Here is a 20,719-nt window from a genome sequence, read left to right as displayed (position 1 = left end):
TGTTTGGGCTCAGACATCTCCCACTGGTTTGTTTGACAAGTTCAATCTGAGTCTGGTTTTGGCAGTGTGAATGAGAGAGTTGATAATTACTGTTGACTCAAAGGAAGAGGACCCTGTCACTCCGTAGACCTGAGACAAGCCCACCGGAGATCTGAGAACAGGTTTCTGTCCAGCCGCCTGTAGTTTTTGCAGTAAATGTGACCTGAATGCAGCAGATTCTTTACTTGACCTGCTTCCTCCACCTTCTTTACCTTCACATGTCAAAGTTTGGCGGGTGATGAATGAGCAGTGAGGAGCAGCAGTAGGTTTTGCTGTGTGATGAGCTGACAGGGAGAAGAGGTTTTTTTTTTTTTTTTTTTGCTTAATTTGGTCTACCCTCTACTGTTTTTATAGTGTTACTGCAGCTGCACTGAGAAATCCACTGTTTGTGCTTCTTGTGTCTCTTTTAAACACATAACTGTCATTGAAATGAATGAAGAAGCTGCGCTGCTATCACAAAACCCATCATAATACAGTCCCTCACTCCCATCATGCACACCCATACTGCCAGAGGTGGGCACAGAGTCAGAGTATAGATCCTCCTGGTCAGATATGACTGATACAAGTGAAAGTTGTTCTGTCAGATTTTTAGTTAAATCTACTGGAGTACTTGATTTTAAAATTACTGAAGATTGAACTTGTATTGTTCCACATTTACAGAAACTGATGACTCTGAAACAACCGACTGACTGACTGACTGACTGACTGACCGACTGACTGACTGTAGAACCTTTAGAATAAAAAGACTGTAGAAAATGATACAAAGACTGAAGACATGGACATAAAAACACAAAGTCTGGTCGTGGTAAACACAGCAAACATTTCCAACTAAATGAATCTTTCTTTATTTCTAAACTTTCACAGACTTCAGATCAGATCAGGTCTCTGGTGAAGAATCTTCTGCCTCATCTTTATCTAACGTTGCCATCGTTAGGACACTGACAGGTTCAAACATGACTGACAGTGGAGTAGTTGGCTGTGATTAGTTTTTCTCCTGTGATGAATACAGTGTACGGTCTGTCACATTTTCAAAATAAAAGAAGATTTATTCTTCTGACTAAAAGCTCTGCTTCAAAGTAAGAGTACTTCATAGAAAAGTAGTAGAGTCAAAGGTACAATATTTGTCTTTAAGTGTAGTGGAGGAAAAGTCGGAAGGTTGTAAAAAGAAATAATACTCAAGTAAAGTACTGATACTGAAAAATATATTTAAGTACAGTACTCAAGTAAATGTACTTTGTTTCTGTCCACCCCAGCAACAGACATCCTCATTCTCCTCTCCCCCCTCTTCCTCCAGCTAACCTTCCCCAGAGCCAAACTCCTGCTGATGTCCAGCAACCAGGAGGATCTGAATGACTGGTACCAAAGTCTGAGCTCAGCTATCAGGTACGATCCTGCTACACACACACACACACACACACACACACACACACACACACACACACACACACACACACACACACACACACAAACATGTTAACACACAGTAAGAGGAACATACTTTGCAATGGGATCTGCTTTCAGGTGTCATATCACATAAGGCAGGTCCTCAACTCTGGCGGCTCCACCTGAGAACAGCTGATGCATGTCTAAATATAAACTCTTGATCTCCTCGTTCAGTATTCCCCAGGTTCTTTAAATGTAAAGAACACAAGTAGCTTCTACACTTTCTGACAGCAGCACGTTGCAGCACTTTGTATTCTGTATTATTGTAGAGTGCAAAGCTGATTTGCAGCATTCACACCCCAGATGCCGTGTATTTTATGTTTGCAATTTTCCATTCAAATGGAATATTGAAGATATATTTTGCATGACTTTATATACGTGTTGTCTAAATTCAGCCTGACGTACAGTGTTTGGTATCTTAACAACAGCTCCCAGATTTATATAGTTATTTAAGGTTTTTTAAGGTATAAATTTACTAAAATATGGAATATTTGAAATACCTAAATGCTCTGTGAAAAAAAATGTTTTAAATAAATTTTGACACAAAAAAAGGCATATGCAAAAGGAAGTACTGATAATGTGTTTCTTCCTTTATTTCTGGGGAGTTTTTTCAGAGGCAGATTCATTCACGTTTGGTCAAAATAAACTACAGTGCGTGTGTGTGTGTGTGTGTGTGTGTGTGTGTTCATTCATGTTACTGAAGGAACATGTCAACTGGTGCAATGGTCACAAAGGAAGAAGATGTATCAGACTTGATTACAGGCACAGTCTTTGTCAGTAGGTTGCGTTCAGTGTTGGTTCGGATCTGGACATGGGTTTAATTGACAGGAAGAAAAATACAGAATATCACCTTTGAAATACATTTCGATGGGTTTTAGCTGCACAGGATTAATTCTGACCGATGAGAGCTTCAGAGTTTAATTGATTCATTATTTTTGATTTTGGATGATGCACATTTATTGTTTGTATTCTGGGATATTTGAGATGTTGTCTTCCTGTTTTTCGTTGTCTGATGAAAAGCGTGTGGCTCAGAACGTCACCTGTGTGTTGTGTTAATGTAAATAATCCTTTCTGGAGCAGTGTGCAGTGAGTGGAGAGTGCTTTGCCTCAACTCTCTCTCGGTGTAGAATGACTCTTAATAAAACTTTCACACACACTGATACTGTACATCAGGCCTGTCTGCCTCTCAGCATTGATCAGCCAGACCTCAGTAACTCCCACTCCCAGCCCGCCTGGGCCCAGCTCCCCCGAGGAGGGTCCGAGTCAGCCCCGTTATGTGGCGGGGGCCGGTTCTGCCGAGGGCCCTGACCCCGGCGTGCCCGGCCAGGCTTATTAGTTTATCACTGTGTCAGAGAGGGGAGAGAGGAGGCTGTCAAAGAGCTCAGACGACGCAGCAGATGGGGGCCGAGGCTGCAGGCTGATGGCTCTAAACTGAAGGGAGTGTAATTAGCGGTGGTGGAAGACCGAGGAGGGGACAGGCTGAGAGGAGCAGGGGTCAGCAGCTCTCACACCACTGGGGAGAAGTGCAGGGCTGAAGGGTGTGTGTGCGGCTGAATTATTGATTTAACAAAGACTACACACTATCTGGACTGACATCTCTGAATCCAATGGATGTTTCTCCCAGTGACTATCAAACATTTATTGTTTACTGGGGTTAAATCATATTAGATTTGTGAGCATTGTTTCAAGGTTTTCATTGCAAAATACCCTCTTCACACACATTCACATTCACAATCACATTACTCACCACTCTCTTTTGTCTGTGACCAAGTTTTTACTCTTTAACTCTTAATTGTAGTTTTTTCTGTGCAGAGATTCCTTTTGTTAAACAAATATCGTGTTAATACCTACACACACACACACACACACACACACACACACACACACACACACACACACACACAGCTCTTAGCCAAGGGACTTAATTAGCGTGTAGATCAATGCTTGGTGACACTAAGTGAATGGTGAGGTAGGCTGAGGCCTGACCACCAGGGATGTGGTGAAGGCTAAAGACAGTTTAACTCTTACTTACTTTTCATGTGCAGAAGGACGAGAGGTTCCCCGGACTGACCTCAGAAGATAAATTCATAATCATGTAGCTGGACATCATTTCCTTATTATCATTTATTAACTCTAAGTGGAGCTGTGCGGTGTGATGAAATCATGTTACTTTACTGGGTGGAGACGGTTGCAACAAGTTATTGTAATTGTGGCCAAGCTGAGCAGCCAAATCACAACAGACCACACAACAGTGTGTTTCAACATTTTACTTCAAAATAGGAAAAATATGCAGCTAATTTTCTCCCATAGCAAAACAGAAACACAAATAATTGCACATTTTAATGCATAAGAAAACACAAACAAGTTTTTTTGATCCTGTCATATCTTCTTCTATCCTCCTCTTATAATATGTTTGCTTGTTCTGTTCATCAGAAGCCATAAAATAATCAATTGTGCCTATTTTGACTCAAGGTGTTTTGTATGTTCTACGCAAAACAAAACTCAATAACTGTTCTTTGATAAATATTATTAAATAAATCAATACTATAATATTATTGCATAAATAATATTTTCTTACTTATTGAGACAAAAAGCAGTTAATTGAGTGTGTTTGAGTTAGATCTGTGTTACAACCGTCTCCAGGTTTGGGGTCAGTTGAAACTGAATCTGAATTCTTCATAAAAATAAATGTTGTGAATGAACTGTCATATGAAATCATCTTTAAATGCTGTGGGTCATTAGCAGACAGATGTAAGTTTAATATATAAACGTTTGGTTGGTCTCTGAGAGAAATGCAGAAAAATCACTTTGCCATATTCTGATATATCTTCATACCGGAAAATGTTAAATGTGATGTGGAGAGTAATTTTAACCAGGATCACAATGTCAAATTAAGCATGCTGTAAATGTACAGAATGTTAAACTGTAGTAAGTCAGGACTGAAAAATGTATTCAAATGTTATTGAAATTACAATAAGTGTAATATCTGAATCTCAGCAGCTGCAATTTTTTTTAAATGACTGTTAATTCGTTGCACAGTCAGCAATAAAGAAATACAGTAAATACAATAATCAATAATCAAACAATCTATACAAAAGACAAAGAGGTACTTAAGACTATTCAAAAAACCAATGGCAGCAGGGACAAAAGAGTTTTTGAGTGTGCTGGTCCTGGATCCAAACAGAATATATATGGAAGAACTTCTACTCACTGAACAGAGGGTGACGACGCTCAGCCAGAACTGACTGGGCCTTTTTCATGGCTCTGACTCTGCCAGCACCGAGACTTCCTCGACATTAGTCCAGGTGATCTTACTGCACCAGCTCACTGTTCCTTCCAACCTGTTTTTTGTTTCTCAGGGTCACTGACCCGAACCAGCAGGAAAAAAAACAAGGTTAAAACAGACTCAGTAAAACAAGAATAAAACATTTTCATAAAGGAGGTGTCGACATTAAAACTAGCTAAGCTTAAAGGTAAAACGTGTCACTGTCACTGCATTGTGGAGCTACAGAGACTCATAGGAATCTTCCTCTTTGCTACAAAGTGAATAATGCAAACATGACTATTCCAGCTGAAATCGTGACTCGTATCACCTAATATCTGCCACAATAATCACAATATGATTTTGTTTTGTTTTGTTTTTTTGCATTTCTTTCAGCCCTCACGTAAAATTGGAGAATATAGAATCAGCCATAAATGTAACCGTACACACTCCATTTTAAAACATACATTATGTTGTGTATTTAAATCTGTATGACATAAAAAACAGTTTCGTCTGTCACAGTGAAAACAGCAAAACTCGACTGAAAGCTGTTTTGGATTTTTGAGATGAGTGAGCACTTTAGACAATAACAAGATGTCCGTAGGTGGGAACACATAATGTACTGACTACATGGAGGTGTTGTGCCATTTCACTGCATTATGTCTTCTTTCTCCGTCTGTGTCTCCAAAACTGTATCAGAGACATGTTTGTATGTTTGAGGTCATTTAGAAAAACACCACAGAGAGCTGACGCTGACATGCTTGTAAACTTATAAAACTGAGCAGGATTTTCCCTTGAGATGTGTGAGAGATTGAAAACTAATTTTAATTTTACATTTTTTGTAGTGTATGTGTGTGTGGATGGTGTCATTGGTTTATCTTAGTTCAGTTTAATTCAGAGTTTAGTGTGAACTTTAACTTGTAAATCAGGGAGAGAACATTAAAAAATACCCTTCAAAATAAAGCAGGTCAGTGTGACACCAGCACTAACTGAACCGGCTTGTTGTATTGAATGTCATTAAACAGTATGAACAGTATAGTATGATTGAACTCGTGTTGACTTTACAGGAAGCTGCAATCTAAACAGACAGTGGTCCATCACAGGGATGAGCTGCACCAGAGACCCAGCCACTCTGCTGCTGACAGCCACAACGTACTGAGCAGCAGCAGCAGCAGCAACAACAACCCCGGCAGGAAGAGGAACATGGTGAGTCACACACACACAGGCTGGTTTGCTGGTTGCTTATTTAGTCATTAATATTTTACACAGCAGAGAATTATTTGATCCATAATCAAGCTTTAAAAGTGTCTCTGCCCCTCTGTCGTTCAGGTGAGCGCTGAGAGCGACAGGCAGGCTGACAAGCCTCCAGTTGAGTGGGAGAGCAGCGCCCCCAAAAGGATGAAGCAGGGTGACACTCCAGAGCAGAGGTGGGATCATTTGAGGTGTTTTTCAAATCCCTTTCCGCTCAAATATGTGTTTTTCTTTTTGTTACTTACCGGATGTTGGAGTCCACTGTGCAGACTGATGGGCAGTGACCTCATAACGTATTCAGATGTCTTCAATTTTTGCACAATCAATTTAACAAAAATAAGAAAGCAAACAGAAATCTCTTAAACGTATTCAGCCTCTTTGCTCCTGCTTCTTCCTGCTTAAAATTGATTGTGGACGTAGTACCTGAGTATCAGGACGGAAACCAAGACGTCAAGTCCAAGGCTCTCTCTGTAGACCTCCATGATAAAACTATGAGGAGCCGTAGATCTGGGCGAAGGTGTAAAACCATTTCTAAAGCTTTGAGTGTTCCAGGATCACAGTGACCTCAATAACTGGGATATAAAAGGAGTTTAGAGAACAGGATTCTTCCTGGAGTAACTGAGCAAAGAACACAGTGTCACTCTAACAGCTTCAGGAGATGCAGAGATGAGAGAACCTGCTAGAAGGACGACCTCAGCAGCTCTTCATCAATCAGGGTCCAGTTCCACAAAACACCTTAGGTTTTCTACTTGAGTATAACACTTAAGGTTTCATTTCTCCTTAGCTGAGGGGTGTTGAACAGAATCTCTTAAAAGGTTTCCTTTTGTTAAGGAAAATAATTAAGTAATTTACAGCATTAAAAGTGATGCAACAGTGGTAAAGTTGTACTGTTTCCATGGAGACCATATGATTGCTGGCGTTAGCTTTATCACTTGCGTAATATAGAATTAATTCCTCATCAATAAGGGTGTGCACTGGGTTCTCTCACTCCTCTTGGGATGTGTTCATGTTCTTGACTTATCACCATAAACTTTGTCATGTTGCACTTAAGACAGAGTCAGAGGTACCTTTAGTTTTTTTCCTTACTTTGGTCGCTAAGGTGACTGACTTTAAGTGATTTCTTAAGTATAATAGATAAGGAGAACACCTTAAATATTTAAGTGAACATTTTAAGGGAACCCTTAAGGAGAAGACTTGTGTTTGGTGTATCTGGTCTTCATGGTAGAAAATAGCTTGAAATAGCTTTTAAAGGACTCTGAGAGCAGGAGGGGAAAGATCCTCTGCTCTGAAAAAACTCAAATTGAACTTGGAGTGGCTTCAGAGTCTCCGAGTGTCCTGAAATGGCAGTTTCATCCATGTAAAATCACATCCACACAGTGACGTGTGCTGAACGTGAAGGGGTCTGAACAGTTCGTGAAGCGTCTGTACGAGCACTTTAACACTAGGAGGCTCGATGGAGGAAAGTTCCTCTCTCAGTTCAACACATGCAACTCTGAGATGAATCTGTGAACAGGTAATCCACTGACGAAGGATTCTCCAGTGAAGTAGGACACGTGTTTTCAGCAGTTTGAAATCAACATTATTTGCATATGGAGAGGGAGAAGGAGATATTTAAGTAATTTAACAAGGTCAATCGACAGCAGATTCAGAGCTCGTGTTTCAGAGTGATGACTGTCGCCTCAGAATAACGTGGTTTGTTTGTGATTGAGTGTGATGTGAAATCTTTTTATTTTTTTGCGTCCAGCAGCGCCGAGTCGTCCTCCTCTGGCTGTGTGATCCTGTGACGGAGATCAGGTTGACCTGACGGTGGATCCTGTTTGTTCTGTCTGAAAGTTTCATTTCAGACCGACTTCAGCGTTCCACTCACTTTTGCCAAACCGTGGCACACACATTTATTTCTTTAGTGTGCTTTTTTTTTAACGTGTCAGCATGAAGTCAGGTTTATTTTGTTACTAACAGCAGCTTCAGCTTCTGCTCATCCTGTGCAATATAAACTTTAAATCTTTGAGCTGCTTTGAAAGACCAAATCTCTGATGAATGTTAAACTGTGAGCTGTGTGTTGCTGCTGCTGCTGCTGCTGGTCTTATAATGTTGCAAAGACAACACTGTGATACAGCAGTGTATTCATGAGTTCGCCCCTGGAAGTCTTTTTTCCCGGCGTGTACCTGAACGCTCCACTCCACTACTCCTCTAGTCTTTTCAATCAGACGCAGTTGACTTTGCATTTACAGAAAAAAGTAGAAAAATCGATCTGGATATTAAGAAATTATAGAAACATGGGCAAAGTCAAGCAGCATAAAAATCACCCTCACCCATTACAAGTGGACCGTGGTGGTAGCGTGGGACTTGAGTGATTGTTTGATCACCAAATATACAGTAGAGACAAACAGTGGTGACATGTGCCTTTTGTTACGTCATAATTAAATGAGTGCATTTAATCAGCTGCACTGTATTTTAGAGAATGACAGCCTGTGTTTATGATGATTTACACCCAGGCAAGAAAACCTGGTTAACAGAAGTTCACCATGCTGATGATTATTATATTATATCCTATAATTATATCCTTTATCAAATCCACAGATATTTGTTTCATATATTTTACTAACACTGAGTGTGTATTTTACAGATTATTTTAAAATCATATTTTTACACCTTTTTTTTCTTTTGCTAAAACTGGTTACAAATCATAAATGGGGATGGAAATTATGGTAATTTCCCAATAAAACACTAAAATAAGTCAGTGTGTATTTGTGTTTTTTTCAGCTCTTCAACTTACCAAACATCCAATAGATAGATACCCAGCGCAGGGACTTTTTTTAAAATGCAAAATGTTTAGCATTTTAAAAAAGACGCTTAGAAAAAAGCAAAGTAGGATGAAAAACTCAACTTAGAGAAATCCAAAAATTCCCACACACGGTCGGTTGTGTTTACTCACAGGTAATGACAGTTTGGTCCCCAGGACCCAGTGTAAAGGATTTGTGTTCAAGGACTGCTTCACGTTTCTTATGCCTCTGTGTCGGTGATGGTCAGAGCCGGAGACATATTGTTTTCAGGTTGTCCGTCCCGTTCTCGTGGACGCGATATCTCAGTAAAACCTTGACGGAGCTTCTTCAAATTTGGCACAGACATTCACTTGGACTCAAGGAAGAACTGATTCGATTTTGGTGGTGTAGGGTCAAAGGTCACAGTGACCTCATGCTCTTGTGAATGCGACGTCGAGGGAATTTCATCACTTCTGTCACACTGTGACCTCACAAAACTTCACTGTGACATCATAATGTTCTGTAAGAGCACTTTATTATTATTCAGTGTTGTAACTCAGGAAGGAGAGACTGTGACCATGTTTCCTGCAGCTTGGTTGGTAGATGGAGGAAACAACCACGAGGAGGTGATTCTAGTTTAACTCTGTCTTAAAACAACCGTCATGTGTCTAAATGAACAGGTTTTTCTTGCTGTAATCATTCCTCCTTTATACAGGCCAATAAACACTTCAAATCGAAGTGATGGATCCAAAACAAAAGCCAGAGTATTGTCTAAAAGATAAAGAAAAAAAGTCACATTAAATCATGACATCTTTTGCTTTTTGTCAGCGTAATAACGAGCGAACAATCCTGAGTGAGTGACAGCAGAGCGAGCAGGTGCACGTTTTAAACATGGCTTCACAAATGTGAAGGTGTCTGATATTAAACTGTGTCTTTAACGGGATCACGGCTCTGACTCGGGTTATTTGTCCTCCTCCAGTAGCGGGCCAGTGTAATGCTGATGAAGATATTTTAAATATTCAACACTTCTATATGTGGACCGCAGAGCAGAGAAAGTGATTAGGGTTCTATTTTAGAAGACGGATGATACGTGGTCACTTCCACACTGTGTGAAACTCATCACACTCATCAGTTTCCCCTCCAACAGCCGAGGATCAGACGCACGAGCGACCAGCGGATCCCTCACACCAAACTGCAGTACTGCTTTATCAACACAAGATGGAGGCAGAGGACTACTTTACACTGAGCCCACCTGCACTCTGCACAACAGCAGGGACGATTGACATTGATCACTGATCATACACTGCACCTATCCAACGCCCACAAACATGATTATGCATTTTTATTTAAAGAGTTTAGCCTATAGAAGCTGATTTGAATCTTCTGTGTTGTGAGGTCACACTGACCTTGACCTTTGACATTTAGCTGCTAAACTCTAATCAGTTCATCCTTGAGTCCAAGTGAATGTTTGTGCCAGATTTGAAGACGTCCCATCGAGGTGTTACTGAGATAACGAGTCCACGAGGATGAGACAACCCGAAAACAATATGCCTCCAGCTCTGACTGTCGCCGGCACGGAGGCATAAAAAAAACAACAGAGCTAACCTAAGTTAGTTAAAGGAAATAATGTTTATAAATGTGTCTGTTTTCACTTTTCTGAAAGCTTGAAACATGCACTTTGTCCTGAGGGTGGTGCGAGGGAAAGAGAAAGTAGTTCTGAGTACATGAGAACACTCAAGTTGAGGTTTTGACCATTTATTGCTACAATAATACAAATTTTATTTATTTAATTTTATTACTCTGTCTATTCTGTTTCTCAGAAGTGGCACTTTACGTCCGGTACATAAAATCAGTCCTTTTATTTGAGCTTTTTCCTTGTGAATGCAATATATCAGGAACGCCCAGAGGGAATTTCATCACTTCTGTCAGAGTGTGACCTCATGAAACACACCTTTGGCCATAACTCACAAATTCATTCACTAATTATGAAACAATTTAACTCAAATGTCTATGAAGATAAAATGAAGTGATGGCATTTTATATCCAAAAGGTCAAAGGTCAACTTCACTGTGACATCATAATGTTATTCAACATTGTAGCTCAGGAAGGAGAGATTACGACCATATTTCCTGCAGGTTGGTGGAGGAGGCGCAGCGGCATAAAAACAGGTTAAACAACATATAAATACTCTGATAAATGATCCATATAATCAACTTTATTATCTTGTATTGATATGCACGTACATTCTAATTCATTTTCAAGATTTTCTGATTTGTTTTTTAAACGTTTGAATACAGAGACTTGATCTGATGTGTTTTTTAAATTCCTTGAAGACATGTTCATGTTGACACAACCATCACATGGTGGTATTATATTTCAAGGATTTGCAGATCCCCCTCATGTTTTCACGTTAGTTAAGTCACAATGAAGATCTGATGGACGCAGGGACGGGAGAACAACATGAGTGCGTGGGAAGCTGAAGCCCAAGGTGTTTTTTTCACTGAGCCGTCCGTCAGGCTGATCTGCGGAGTAATGTGAGAGGGAACGTCGGAGGGATTAGAAAGCCACCCACCACCATGCTGATTTTAAATCCACTGTCATAACACAGAGGGATTGGGCTGGAGGCCGTCAGCTGGTGGACCCGGTGGAGTCCTCAACAAGCCCTAACCAGAGCCATGTGTCCGCCGCCGTCCTGCTCGCTACATCAAAAAAGATTCCTAGCCTCTGAAGCAGACACAGCCCCCGACCTAATCCTGGATCCAGCCGGGATTCAGATATGCTACACCAAGTTCAAGACGGTTTCATGCATCTAAATTTAAATTTGTTTGCCATATATTAGTTTTGTATCATTACAAAAGCTTTTAGTAATGTGATGCCAAGGTGGACTCTGTAGATAAAACGATATGAGCCCAGGCTTTTCTGATTGTACCTACATGCGTGCATATGTTTTGTACTGTACTGGTGCACCGTCAGTACAATAAACAACGCTGTTCAATGGGAAGAATCGCGCTGTATGTCACGGGTCATGATCTGAAGCTTGTTGTGGAGACTGCAGCTGGGACTGTTTGTCTTCTCGCCACCTCAGCTGCTGGAAGAGCTGTGACAAACAACATCACCGAGGGCCCTTCATCAGGGGGGGGGGGGGGCTTGTTCCAGGAAGCAGGTTTACTGAATTATCTGGTCAACTTTGGTGAATAAAGCTCAGATCCACCTGAAATCTGGAACATGACCCGATCCAACCTGCACGTTTTCCTCAGTGGAGTTTTCCAAATAACAACAACAACATGGCTCCCCATTCAAACTATCAGCAATCAGCAAAATAAATCGGTACCACTTTAAAATAAGACAACCCTTATATAGGATTTATAATGGTTTATAATTAGGTTATTAATTCTGTTGTTAACACTTTATAAATCATAAACAATCATAAACACAGTTTTCATACATTGATGCAGGCTCACTATTTGGCAAGATGAAGTTAATGCTTACTACTCATTAATCTTACTAATGAGTTATTACCATTTGTAACTGGAAAAAGGAGCCTTATAGTAACTCATTAATAAATGATGTGTTTTACACTTTTATAAATGTTTGTAACTGATAAATAAATGATTGTAAAAACGAGATGAAGAAACCTGAAGATGATGGAGGGAGAATCAGAGAGATGTGAACAGTGGGAGAGAGAATGGGTGAGCAGTTCACCAGGTAAAGGAAGGTCACCACCTGTGTTCTAGCTGGAATGCTAAAGTCCTAAAGAAGAGAGCGACCAGCAGAAAGCATCTCCATGTTAATCTCCACTGTGATAACAATCTGATCAACAGCTGTGATTATAATGAGGACGGCTGCTGAGAGCATGTAGAGGTCAACAACACTGCCGAGGCCTCAGAGGATGAATCTGGTCATGTGATATGATCATGTGATCTGCCAGAATTTGATCTGCCAGATGAAACTTTCTGAGCATTAAGATGCCGACGGTGGTTCATTGATAGTAACTGGACAAACATGTGATGAAGCAGCAGGTACAAATGCTGATGATAGAGAAAACAAAGAAAGCTCAGTAACTAATGAGATATGAGGCTGAACAGCACCAAGAATCAAACCTCCTGGGCTGAAAAATGAAGCCAAAACTGAAGAACCAAAAGCTGCAGTTCCTCTAATGACCACTAGAGTCTGGCTCCAACAGTGAGTCAATCCCCATAGACTCCCATGTTAAAATGTCCAACTTTACAGCAGAAATAAACATGTTCACAGCCTGGTACAAAAACATTTTTGGTCTCTAGAGCTAATTTCCTCCTTCATGACACCTGTTTATATAATTCACCTGTTTACATTTTATTAAGAAGTTATGTAGAATCGAGGGCGTGGCCTCTTTTGAGTGACATGCGGGTGAGCGTATGCCCATTTTTGGATTAGCTAGAAGTTAGGGGCGGAGTCTGTAACTGCCAAGATGGCGACGGTGGAGCAGCTCACTCTGAGATTCAAAACTGCTTTTCAGAAACCTGTGGGTGACGTCACGGAGGCTACATCCATCTTTATTTACAGCATATGACCAGTACAAATAAATGTGGGCTCACTATTTGGTTAAGCAACAGGTCACTGTTGCCCTTTTTATCTAATGTGTTATAACAGCTTATAAATGATCTATAAATTGTTAACAAGCTTATTAATAAATTAGGTATAAACCGTTCATAATCCTTTATAAGGGGAATCTGATTTAAAAAAGAAAAAGCAATAATGAGCTCTGTAGAAGCTGTTCAGAATTTAGTAGTTTTTGCTCAAGAACACATTTGAACAGAATGTGAGATATGAAAGACAGATCTATGTCTCCTTGAAATAACTGCACCTTCCATATCTCTCACACTGAATGTCACCCAACACATACCTGACACCCACCCACCTCCTACCTGCTGATTACTCAGCTTGTTTAATCACTACATTTCAAGACACAAAGCAAACTGGTGACACTTCATCGCTGGAATGTGAAACTTCTGCTAGATAAGCTCGGACAGGAAAAGCATGAGTTAGCAGCTGGAAGCAGGAAGTAGGCTCAGACAGTATGTACTGTGTACTACTGCATTATCACACCTTTCTACGCATTTATATGTCAGGCCAATGCTAATCAACAGCAACACAAACATAATCAAAGATACAGAGCCAAGCAAGAGGAATGAATAGTCCGACGTCATTGGTCCAGCCTTGACTTGACAGCTGTTCCGGTGTCTGACTCGTCTCACACGGATTTCCTCCTCTTGCCGAAGACGTTGTTGATGAGCTTGGCCATGGACTTGGAGCCGCTGGGGCGTCTCCTGCGCTCCTTGGCTTTGCCGCCCAGGCTGGCGTTCTGCACCATCTTGGAGAATATGAACGCCACCTCCTGGTAGTGCTCCGCCACCGACAGCTCATAGAACTGGCAGCGATACTCGGCCGCCAGACGCTGACCCTCCTCGCGCTGCACCTCTCTCATGTGGCACAGGTCCTGTTTGTTGCCCACCAAAAAGATGAGCGAGTCCCTGTGGGTGAAAAAATGACTGTGAGATTCAAAATACACAGGTTCTCACCGGTTCTGTTTACATGCACAAGCGAGCTTGTTCCGTACCTTTTGGCGGATCCAAGGTGTAGCTCTCTGATTAGGTGCACTATGGCTTTGGCAGTGAGGAAGGAGGAGCGGTCGCTGATGTCGTAGACCAAAATGAAACCATCGGCCCAGTGGATCTGGTCGTTTAGAGCAGACTTACCCTCACAGGCCTGAAGACAGAGACGATTACAGGTTAATGTTACATTTAGTGATCAAAAAAATTCTAATTCATACAGACACATTCAGGACCGAGCAGGGCATGTCGAGCTTTGCGCCTGGGGCTTCACCTCACGGTTAAGGTTAATTTAACTCACGTTATGTTCTGTATGGCATCACGCTGCAACAGCCGCCCGGACGCAACGTGCATTTGTTTTGTGTCAGTCATAAATACGGCGGAAAGCGATAGCGCTCCTCCAGAGATCTACCAGCCTTCTAATACCTTTAACACCAAAGTCAGTGGGTATAAGCAGGTTTTTTTTTTAAACGTGGGTAAACCCACTAATAAAAGCTGATTGACCCCTTAGCACATGCATGGCCGCCCTGTTACCAAGGCAGCAGGCAAACCCAGAACTGCTACTGGTCCCTTATGACAAACATGTGTTGGACATGTTATTATGTTAATGTTTAAATGCGTATTATTCACTTGTTGTTTCCAGGATAAAACCGTGATAATTACCAGAGCGTTCACAGGTGTGATGAATATATACGCATAGGTCACATGACCAATTATCATTATATTCATTTTTGTCATTTATCAGGGTTTTAACATTTTCACACATTATCAAAAATCACAGCAATATTAATATTACTAGAGCTACAAAAGTTACACTATTTTACACAGTGTTAACAAAAATAAGAGACTACCTTCTACTGCACATACACAACTGGCTGCATGAAAAAAGTGTTATATGGACTATAGGTCCTACAGCTGTCCCTCTACATCACAGAGTGAGGAGGGTGAAGGTCAACCGACTTAATAAATAAATCAAGTTATTTTGAGTTGAGTTTGATTAGTCAAAGTGACAGAGGATGGAAGATATGAAACTAAGTTCATAAGGTTTAGAGTTTGTGGTTGTGAGGTGACTCTGGAAATGGTCTTAATATCCTTGTTATATCCTCAGGCTGGACTCAGTGGTTCGGCTGAGGACAGCCACATGCTCCACTGGCTCTGCAAACTAAGATGGATGATACTAATGGGCTTTAGCTTTAGATTCACCGGGCCCCGTTCTTAAACACACAAGTGCAAGAAGTCCAAAGCGGGAGTTTCATGGGCAGAAACATCTCCTATTATTTTGGTTCATGTACACGACTGTGCAAAAGTTTTAGGAACTTCGGATGTTTCCATGAGTCATAAAGAATTATACAGTAGCCCTGAGGGGTCAAAACACCACAAACAACATTTCAGAAAGCACTTTAACAGGACTTTAACTTTGTGATGTCACAACTAAGCAGTCACCTGTCAGCCATGCCTCAAGCCCCGCCCACCTGGATCCATCATCCAACCTTGCAGGATTTGGTTTCTCTGAGTGTGAACCTGAAATCTGCTTTATTTTTATTGGATCACTCAGAAAACAGTCAGTCAATCAGAAGAGAGGCTCAGAGCCTCCTCTCTTCTGATTGGCTCACCCACGTGTCGTTACTAGAGCTCCAGAGAGAAGCCTGAGAGAGGAGACGTAAAACTACACTGAGATGGTTTTTGGTTCTTTAAACCACAAATATATCTTCTTATGGATCAACACTTCAAATAAAACACAGGAGAAGAGGAAAATATGGATCTTTAAGATGTAATATGACGAAATTAAATATTTGGTATTGTTTACATTCCCTTTACTGTGTGACATGTGACATTATAAGATGTATTATGACGCCATATACTGGATCCAGCTAAAGCTATATCCTCATCATGTTACATAATTGCAAAACATAATTTTGATTATGATGCCATGTGTATTCCCTGTGCAAAGACCTGACCTCCGCTTGGTAAGTGCACCCAGTTGCCAAGCAGGGATCATCTGTGATGTCTTCTTATGTTACTTTCTCTACCTGTAAACTCACCTGAGAGCACGGGTCATAGAGCTCCAGATGAACCTGCCTCCCATCCACAGACAGACACTTTCTGTATATGCACTCTGTGGAAGACAAGACGGAAGACAAGAGAAATCAACCTGGCTGTCAGAGTTCTCCAGTACTTTATATGAGATGAAAGAAAACAAATAGGTTTAGACAGAAATGGCAACAATTCATTTCCTATATCACAGCACTACGTGTCACCTTAATGTCTTTTACTCTCAGTTAAACATTTGTCTCTATACTTTTCACAATACGTAACCGTAGAAACGCACGAGGAAGAGTACATGTCAAGCTGTTTTTTCTTTTTCTGTTTTTGGAAAAATTATAAATATGAAAAAAATGTTCTCCATGAGCTGTGAGTCACAGAAAATGCTCAGTATTGGTGACAAATGAATGTTTCCCGATGTGTATGATGATTTGTGAGTAATTCATAGTGTTCACAATTTTCAATCTCCAATCTATAAACAAATACCAACAAATTTATACAAATATAAAACCGTTTTATAAATAAACACATCCCAAGTTGAATAAATATCAGTATTTTACATATTTTATCTCCAACTTCAAGTTCTCAGGTATACTAACATTTTCTTGCCTGTGCATATACATATCTGAAAATATTTGATTGAATTGTATATATACTGTTGTTTTATATTTATTAACAAATGTTAAATGTATGTGCATGGATCAGCTGACACGTGGGGGTTGGGTTTACCGGAGCCCAGCTGAGCTCTGGTGACTGCACAATACTAATAGTCAGTGATTATAGTAAAAGATAAACTTGTTATCTAATCTGTAATGTATATTTAACAAGACTAGGTCGCAACCTTGTATATGGCTGAACCAGGTTGTCAGCTATTTGCATTCCGCCTAGTAACGGCTGGCTTCAGCTCTTTATATGTTTGCTTCTCTCCTCTCTGTGCTCACATATACAGTATTTTAATAAAGCGAAATTCACAATAAAGCTGTTCTCATTCACATGTATGTTTTTCTGTTTCTGTTTCTGTGTCATGACAATGGAACAGGTCAGAAATAGTGACAAATGTTGACCAGCGGTCACTTCCAAGCTGCTGCTCTATAAATATATGTATTAATTCATGAATAAGTAATAGAATTTGAAAAACTATTTGTAAATGCATTTAAAAATTTTGAATTCCCTCTTCAATTTCCTTTTCCTTTTTCCAGCTGATTTTCCTTTTCCTATTAACTAATCAATTAGCTTAGTCATTTAGCATCTCCTTGTAGCCTTTCTGTGACCCTCTGGGCCTTCAGTGTAAGTAAGCAATCCCAATTGGCCATAGGATGTAACAAGCTCTCTGATTGGTTGGAGAAGGAGAAGCTAAATCACTAAGCTAATTGATTAGCTATGAATGAATAAATGTATTTATAAATGGTTTATTTCCAGTGAAATCCCTGCTCCTCCATAGTTGGCCTTCATCATGTCGCATCACTGCCTCCTTCTGGGTTTAATCATCTTGTAATTAGTGTGGCTGCTTTTAAAAATCTATATATACACATTTCATCCCCACATTCAAGCACATCTTTAATCCTGGTCTCCACTAGTCCTGGTCTCTGTGGCGCTTTTTGTCATTGTCCTTCTCCCCTCTTCATATGTCCTGCATTAGGACAACACTGCATGTTCCCACTAAATCATTTTGATGAGGAAACTGCATTATTCAACTCTGTCACTCACTCACTCAGTCACAGACATTCACGTTTATATGTCTGATTCTGCCGTTAAGGTCTAACCAACAATTGGGCTTTGATCCTAGAACAGTGGCATTACAACTGCCTCTGTGCCTTAAGTTCACTGTAGGTAGGTTACACATGCCAGAAAGTTTTATTTTTTATCATCTAACCAAGGCCAGAGGAAAGTGTAGCTCATGTAGCTGCTCCACTCGGCAGCGCTGATTTGGCCTGGTCAGAAGCCAAACGCTCAGATGAAACTAGATTATTCTCAGGAAAACAATGGCACATTGAGCCACTATCTAAGACTAATGTGAGTCATTCTCCATACAGGTCAGGTAGCCGGCTGCAGAGTATCATTACAGCTGGATGGAGGTTAACAATTTAGAAAAAATAACATTAGAGGGATCAAACATTTAGGCCTTGCTCTTAAAATGAAGTTGCAGAGGTCAAACAGGAACTACCTGGATAAGTAAACAGTGTTATGAATCTGACCAGGCATTCAATCCCGATGTTTGGTACGTGACATATTTGATTACAGACACATTTGAGTTGAAACTGAACTGTAGATACGGGATTTAGATATGGGATGTTTGTAGTTGACAGAACCTGGTAACTGAAACACAAATGTTGCACTGACTCCGGAAGTGTGTAAAAGTAAATGACATACAGTTGTGGAACAGTAGCTACAAAACTGATGTGATCTGATTGATAATAAAGGTTGAGGAGGAAGACCTCACAGCTGACTCACGAGTGAATCCGACAGAACAGAGTCAAACTTTGTTAAAACCAGTGGAATTTCATTGTAAATTCTAATGGAGATCCCCAAGTTGAAATATGTTTTTAGGTTTGAATAGTAAGTTTAATTCAGGAGTCTCCAACATGTGTTTTAGACTAGCTCACCCAAAGGTTCAGTCTGTACAAACCATGGGTGCAGAGTACAAACTTTAAGCAACACAACTTGTCAGTTTACATCAGATCGGCTGTAGGTGACATGCACTGATATCAACTCTTCTGATAACACAACAGATATAAACTAAACTTTTCAACAAATAGAAATATGTTGCCATGGATACAGTAAGTTAGGTTGTGGGCTTCAACTTGAGCCCCACTTTCTTTATAGTCCGTGTTTGTTTACATGTTGGAAAATGAAGTGCAGTGAATGATCTATTTTAAGTTGCTGTTTGTTGAGAGCCACTGATGAACTGAACTATCACTGATCACTGACTGAGGAGCTTCTTCTTTCTCTGATCTCCAATCAGATTTATGTAGGTTTATTTACAGCTGTGTTTTCAATGAATGGAAAACTTAAGGCCAAGGAAAGTGCGTTTAGTAGAAGTCAGGATTTAACAGTGAAAGTCTGTTTCCCCTCAAGGACAGTGTGAAAATACAAAGGGAAGCGGCGCGTGCACAGATTATTACCTGAGGAAGAGGCGTACTCCCCGATGAAGCGCCTGGTGAGGAAGCGGACGATGAGAGCTGCAGAGAGACAGACAGACCGAGACAGACAGACAGACAGGTGAGCTCCGTGAACAGCGACACTTGTTTATCCCCGATGTCCAACAACATGGGTCCCCTCCTCAACTACCTGATTTCCCAACACCTTCACTGCCCAGCACAGCAATCTTGATGTCATTCATGTTCGCTGTAGAAACAAGACTAGCGTCCGCCACGGAAATATCCCTCAGATGTCATGCTGTGAAGAGCCGGGGAGGAGACAGCGTGGTCAGCGCCCATGAGCTGCCTGGAGGAGCCGGTGCAGCCCGAGGGTGCAGGCTGGGCGGTGGGAGGAGGGTGGGCGGCGCTTCAGGAGGCGGAAACAGGAAAACATGGAAGTATGAAATTAAGATCCTCTGTCTCAAAATGAGTCTCAGAGGTGGAACTGATTTAAGTGCTTTAGTTAATGGCTAGTTTTAGTCCAGTTGTCCCCATCCTACAGGGTCACAAGAATTTGGAAAGAAGAAAAAATTTAAGTAAATAAGTTTTGCTGTATTTATTCATTTTTACTGTTTGACCCTCAAACATTATTGAAATGAAACCACGTGAGAGATAAGAGGATGATGTGTCTTTGGTGGAAAGTGCGAAGAATTCATAGACATCTGAAACATGACAATTGTAACAATAGGATTGTTGTTCCAAGTTTAAGTTGGCCAGGGGACACATTTGAGTGTGACACTGAACAAGAGTGAAGCTGGCCAGTACGACATGTTTGTGAGACGTTCATGACAATAAAGTTACAAGTGAGCATGGATTATTGCTTTAGCCGTCCATTCTGTATGGTTTAGTGTTAAGACAAACGGAACAGAGTGAAACAACAATAGCCACAATAGACATCATCCCCCGCTTCAGTTCATAATGGCAGCAGCAATTAATGAGCGCCTGCATTCTGAACTAACAAAAGGTTAAATTCATAATAAATCCACAATATTCCAACTTGAACCGATGCATGTGCAGGTAAATCAGTTACATAACCGCATATTTCTGAGGCCTGCAGCCCCCTGGTTTTCTTCTTTTTACATAACGTGCTGATAAGCTACATGTTTCTATTAGCTATAAACACACTGGATGAGCAGAACAGCTGAGCGGCCAGAATCCACTTTTCTCTGGGTCAGCATCATCATCCTGGAAAAG

At 40.7% G+C, this 20,719-nt stretch overlaps 2 protein-coding genes across 3 annotated transcripts in view; one reads left to right on the top strand and one right to left on the bottom strand.

Moving 5' to 3' along the window:
• Window positions 1–8,732, top strand: part of arhgef39 (Rho guanine nucleotide exchange factor (GEF) 39) — a 59,853-nt gene extending 51,121 nt beyond the window's left edge. Inside the window, exons 9-12 of one of the 2 annotated variants that reach the window (XM_056367086.1) lie at window positions 1,334–1,422; window positions 5,812–5,950; window positions 6,074–6,171; window positions 7,740–8,732. In XM_056367086.1, coding sequence (XP_056223061.1) covers window positions 1,334–1,422; window positions 5,812–5,950; window positions 6,074–6,171; window positions 7,740–7,779 — 366 coding nt within the window. In that variant the 3' untranslated portion in view covers window positions 7,780–8,732. The remainder of the gene's footprint in view (window positions 1–1,333; window positions 1,423–5,811; window positions 5,951–6,073; window positions 6,172–7,739) is intronic. The other variant, XM_056367087.1, reaches the window with a different exon arrangement.
• A 2,222-nt stretch (window positions 8,733–10,954) lies between these two features.
• On the bottom strand, window positions 10,955–19,867 carry rergla (RERG/RAS-like a). The gene is made up of 5 exons (XM_056368296.1): window positions 19,677–19,867; window positions 19,511–19,567; window positions 16,388–16,461; window positions 14,354–14,502; window positions 10,955–14,267 (listed from the first exon to the last, which is right to left on the bottom strand). Exons 1-5 carry the CDS (start codon window positions 19,726–19,728, stop codon window positions 13,988–13,990), a joined length of 612 nt encoding a protein of 203 aa, XP_056224271.1. The 5' UTR covers window positions 19,729–19,867; the 3' UTR covers window positions 10,955–13,987.
• Window positions 19,868–20,719: the final 852 nt, after the last annotated feature.

Source organism: Seriola aureovittata, chromosome 22 (genome assembly GCF_021018895.1).
Source record: "Seriola aureovittata isolate HTS-2021-v1 ecotype China chromosome 22, ASM2101889v1, whole genome shotgun sequence".
In the NCBI taxonomy this organism is placed as follows: Eukaryota; Metazoa; Chordata; class Actinopteri; order Carangiformes; family Carangidae; genus Seriola; species Seriola aureovittata.
Note: the sequence above shows the minus strand (reverse complement) of the source record. Positions and strands in the feature narration are given on the sequence as shown.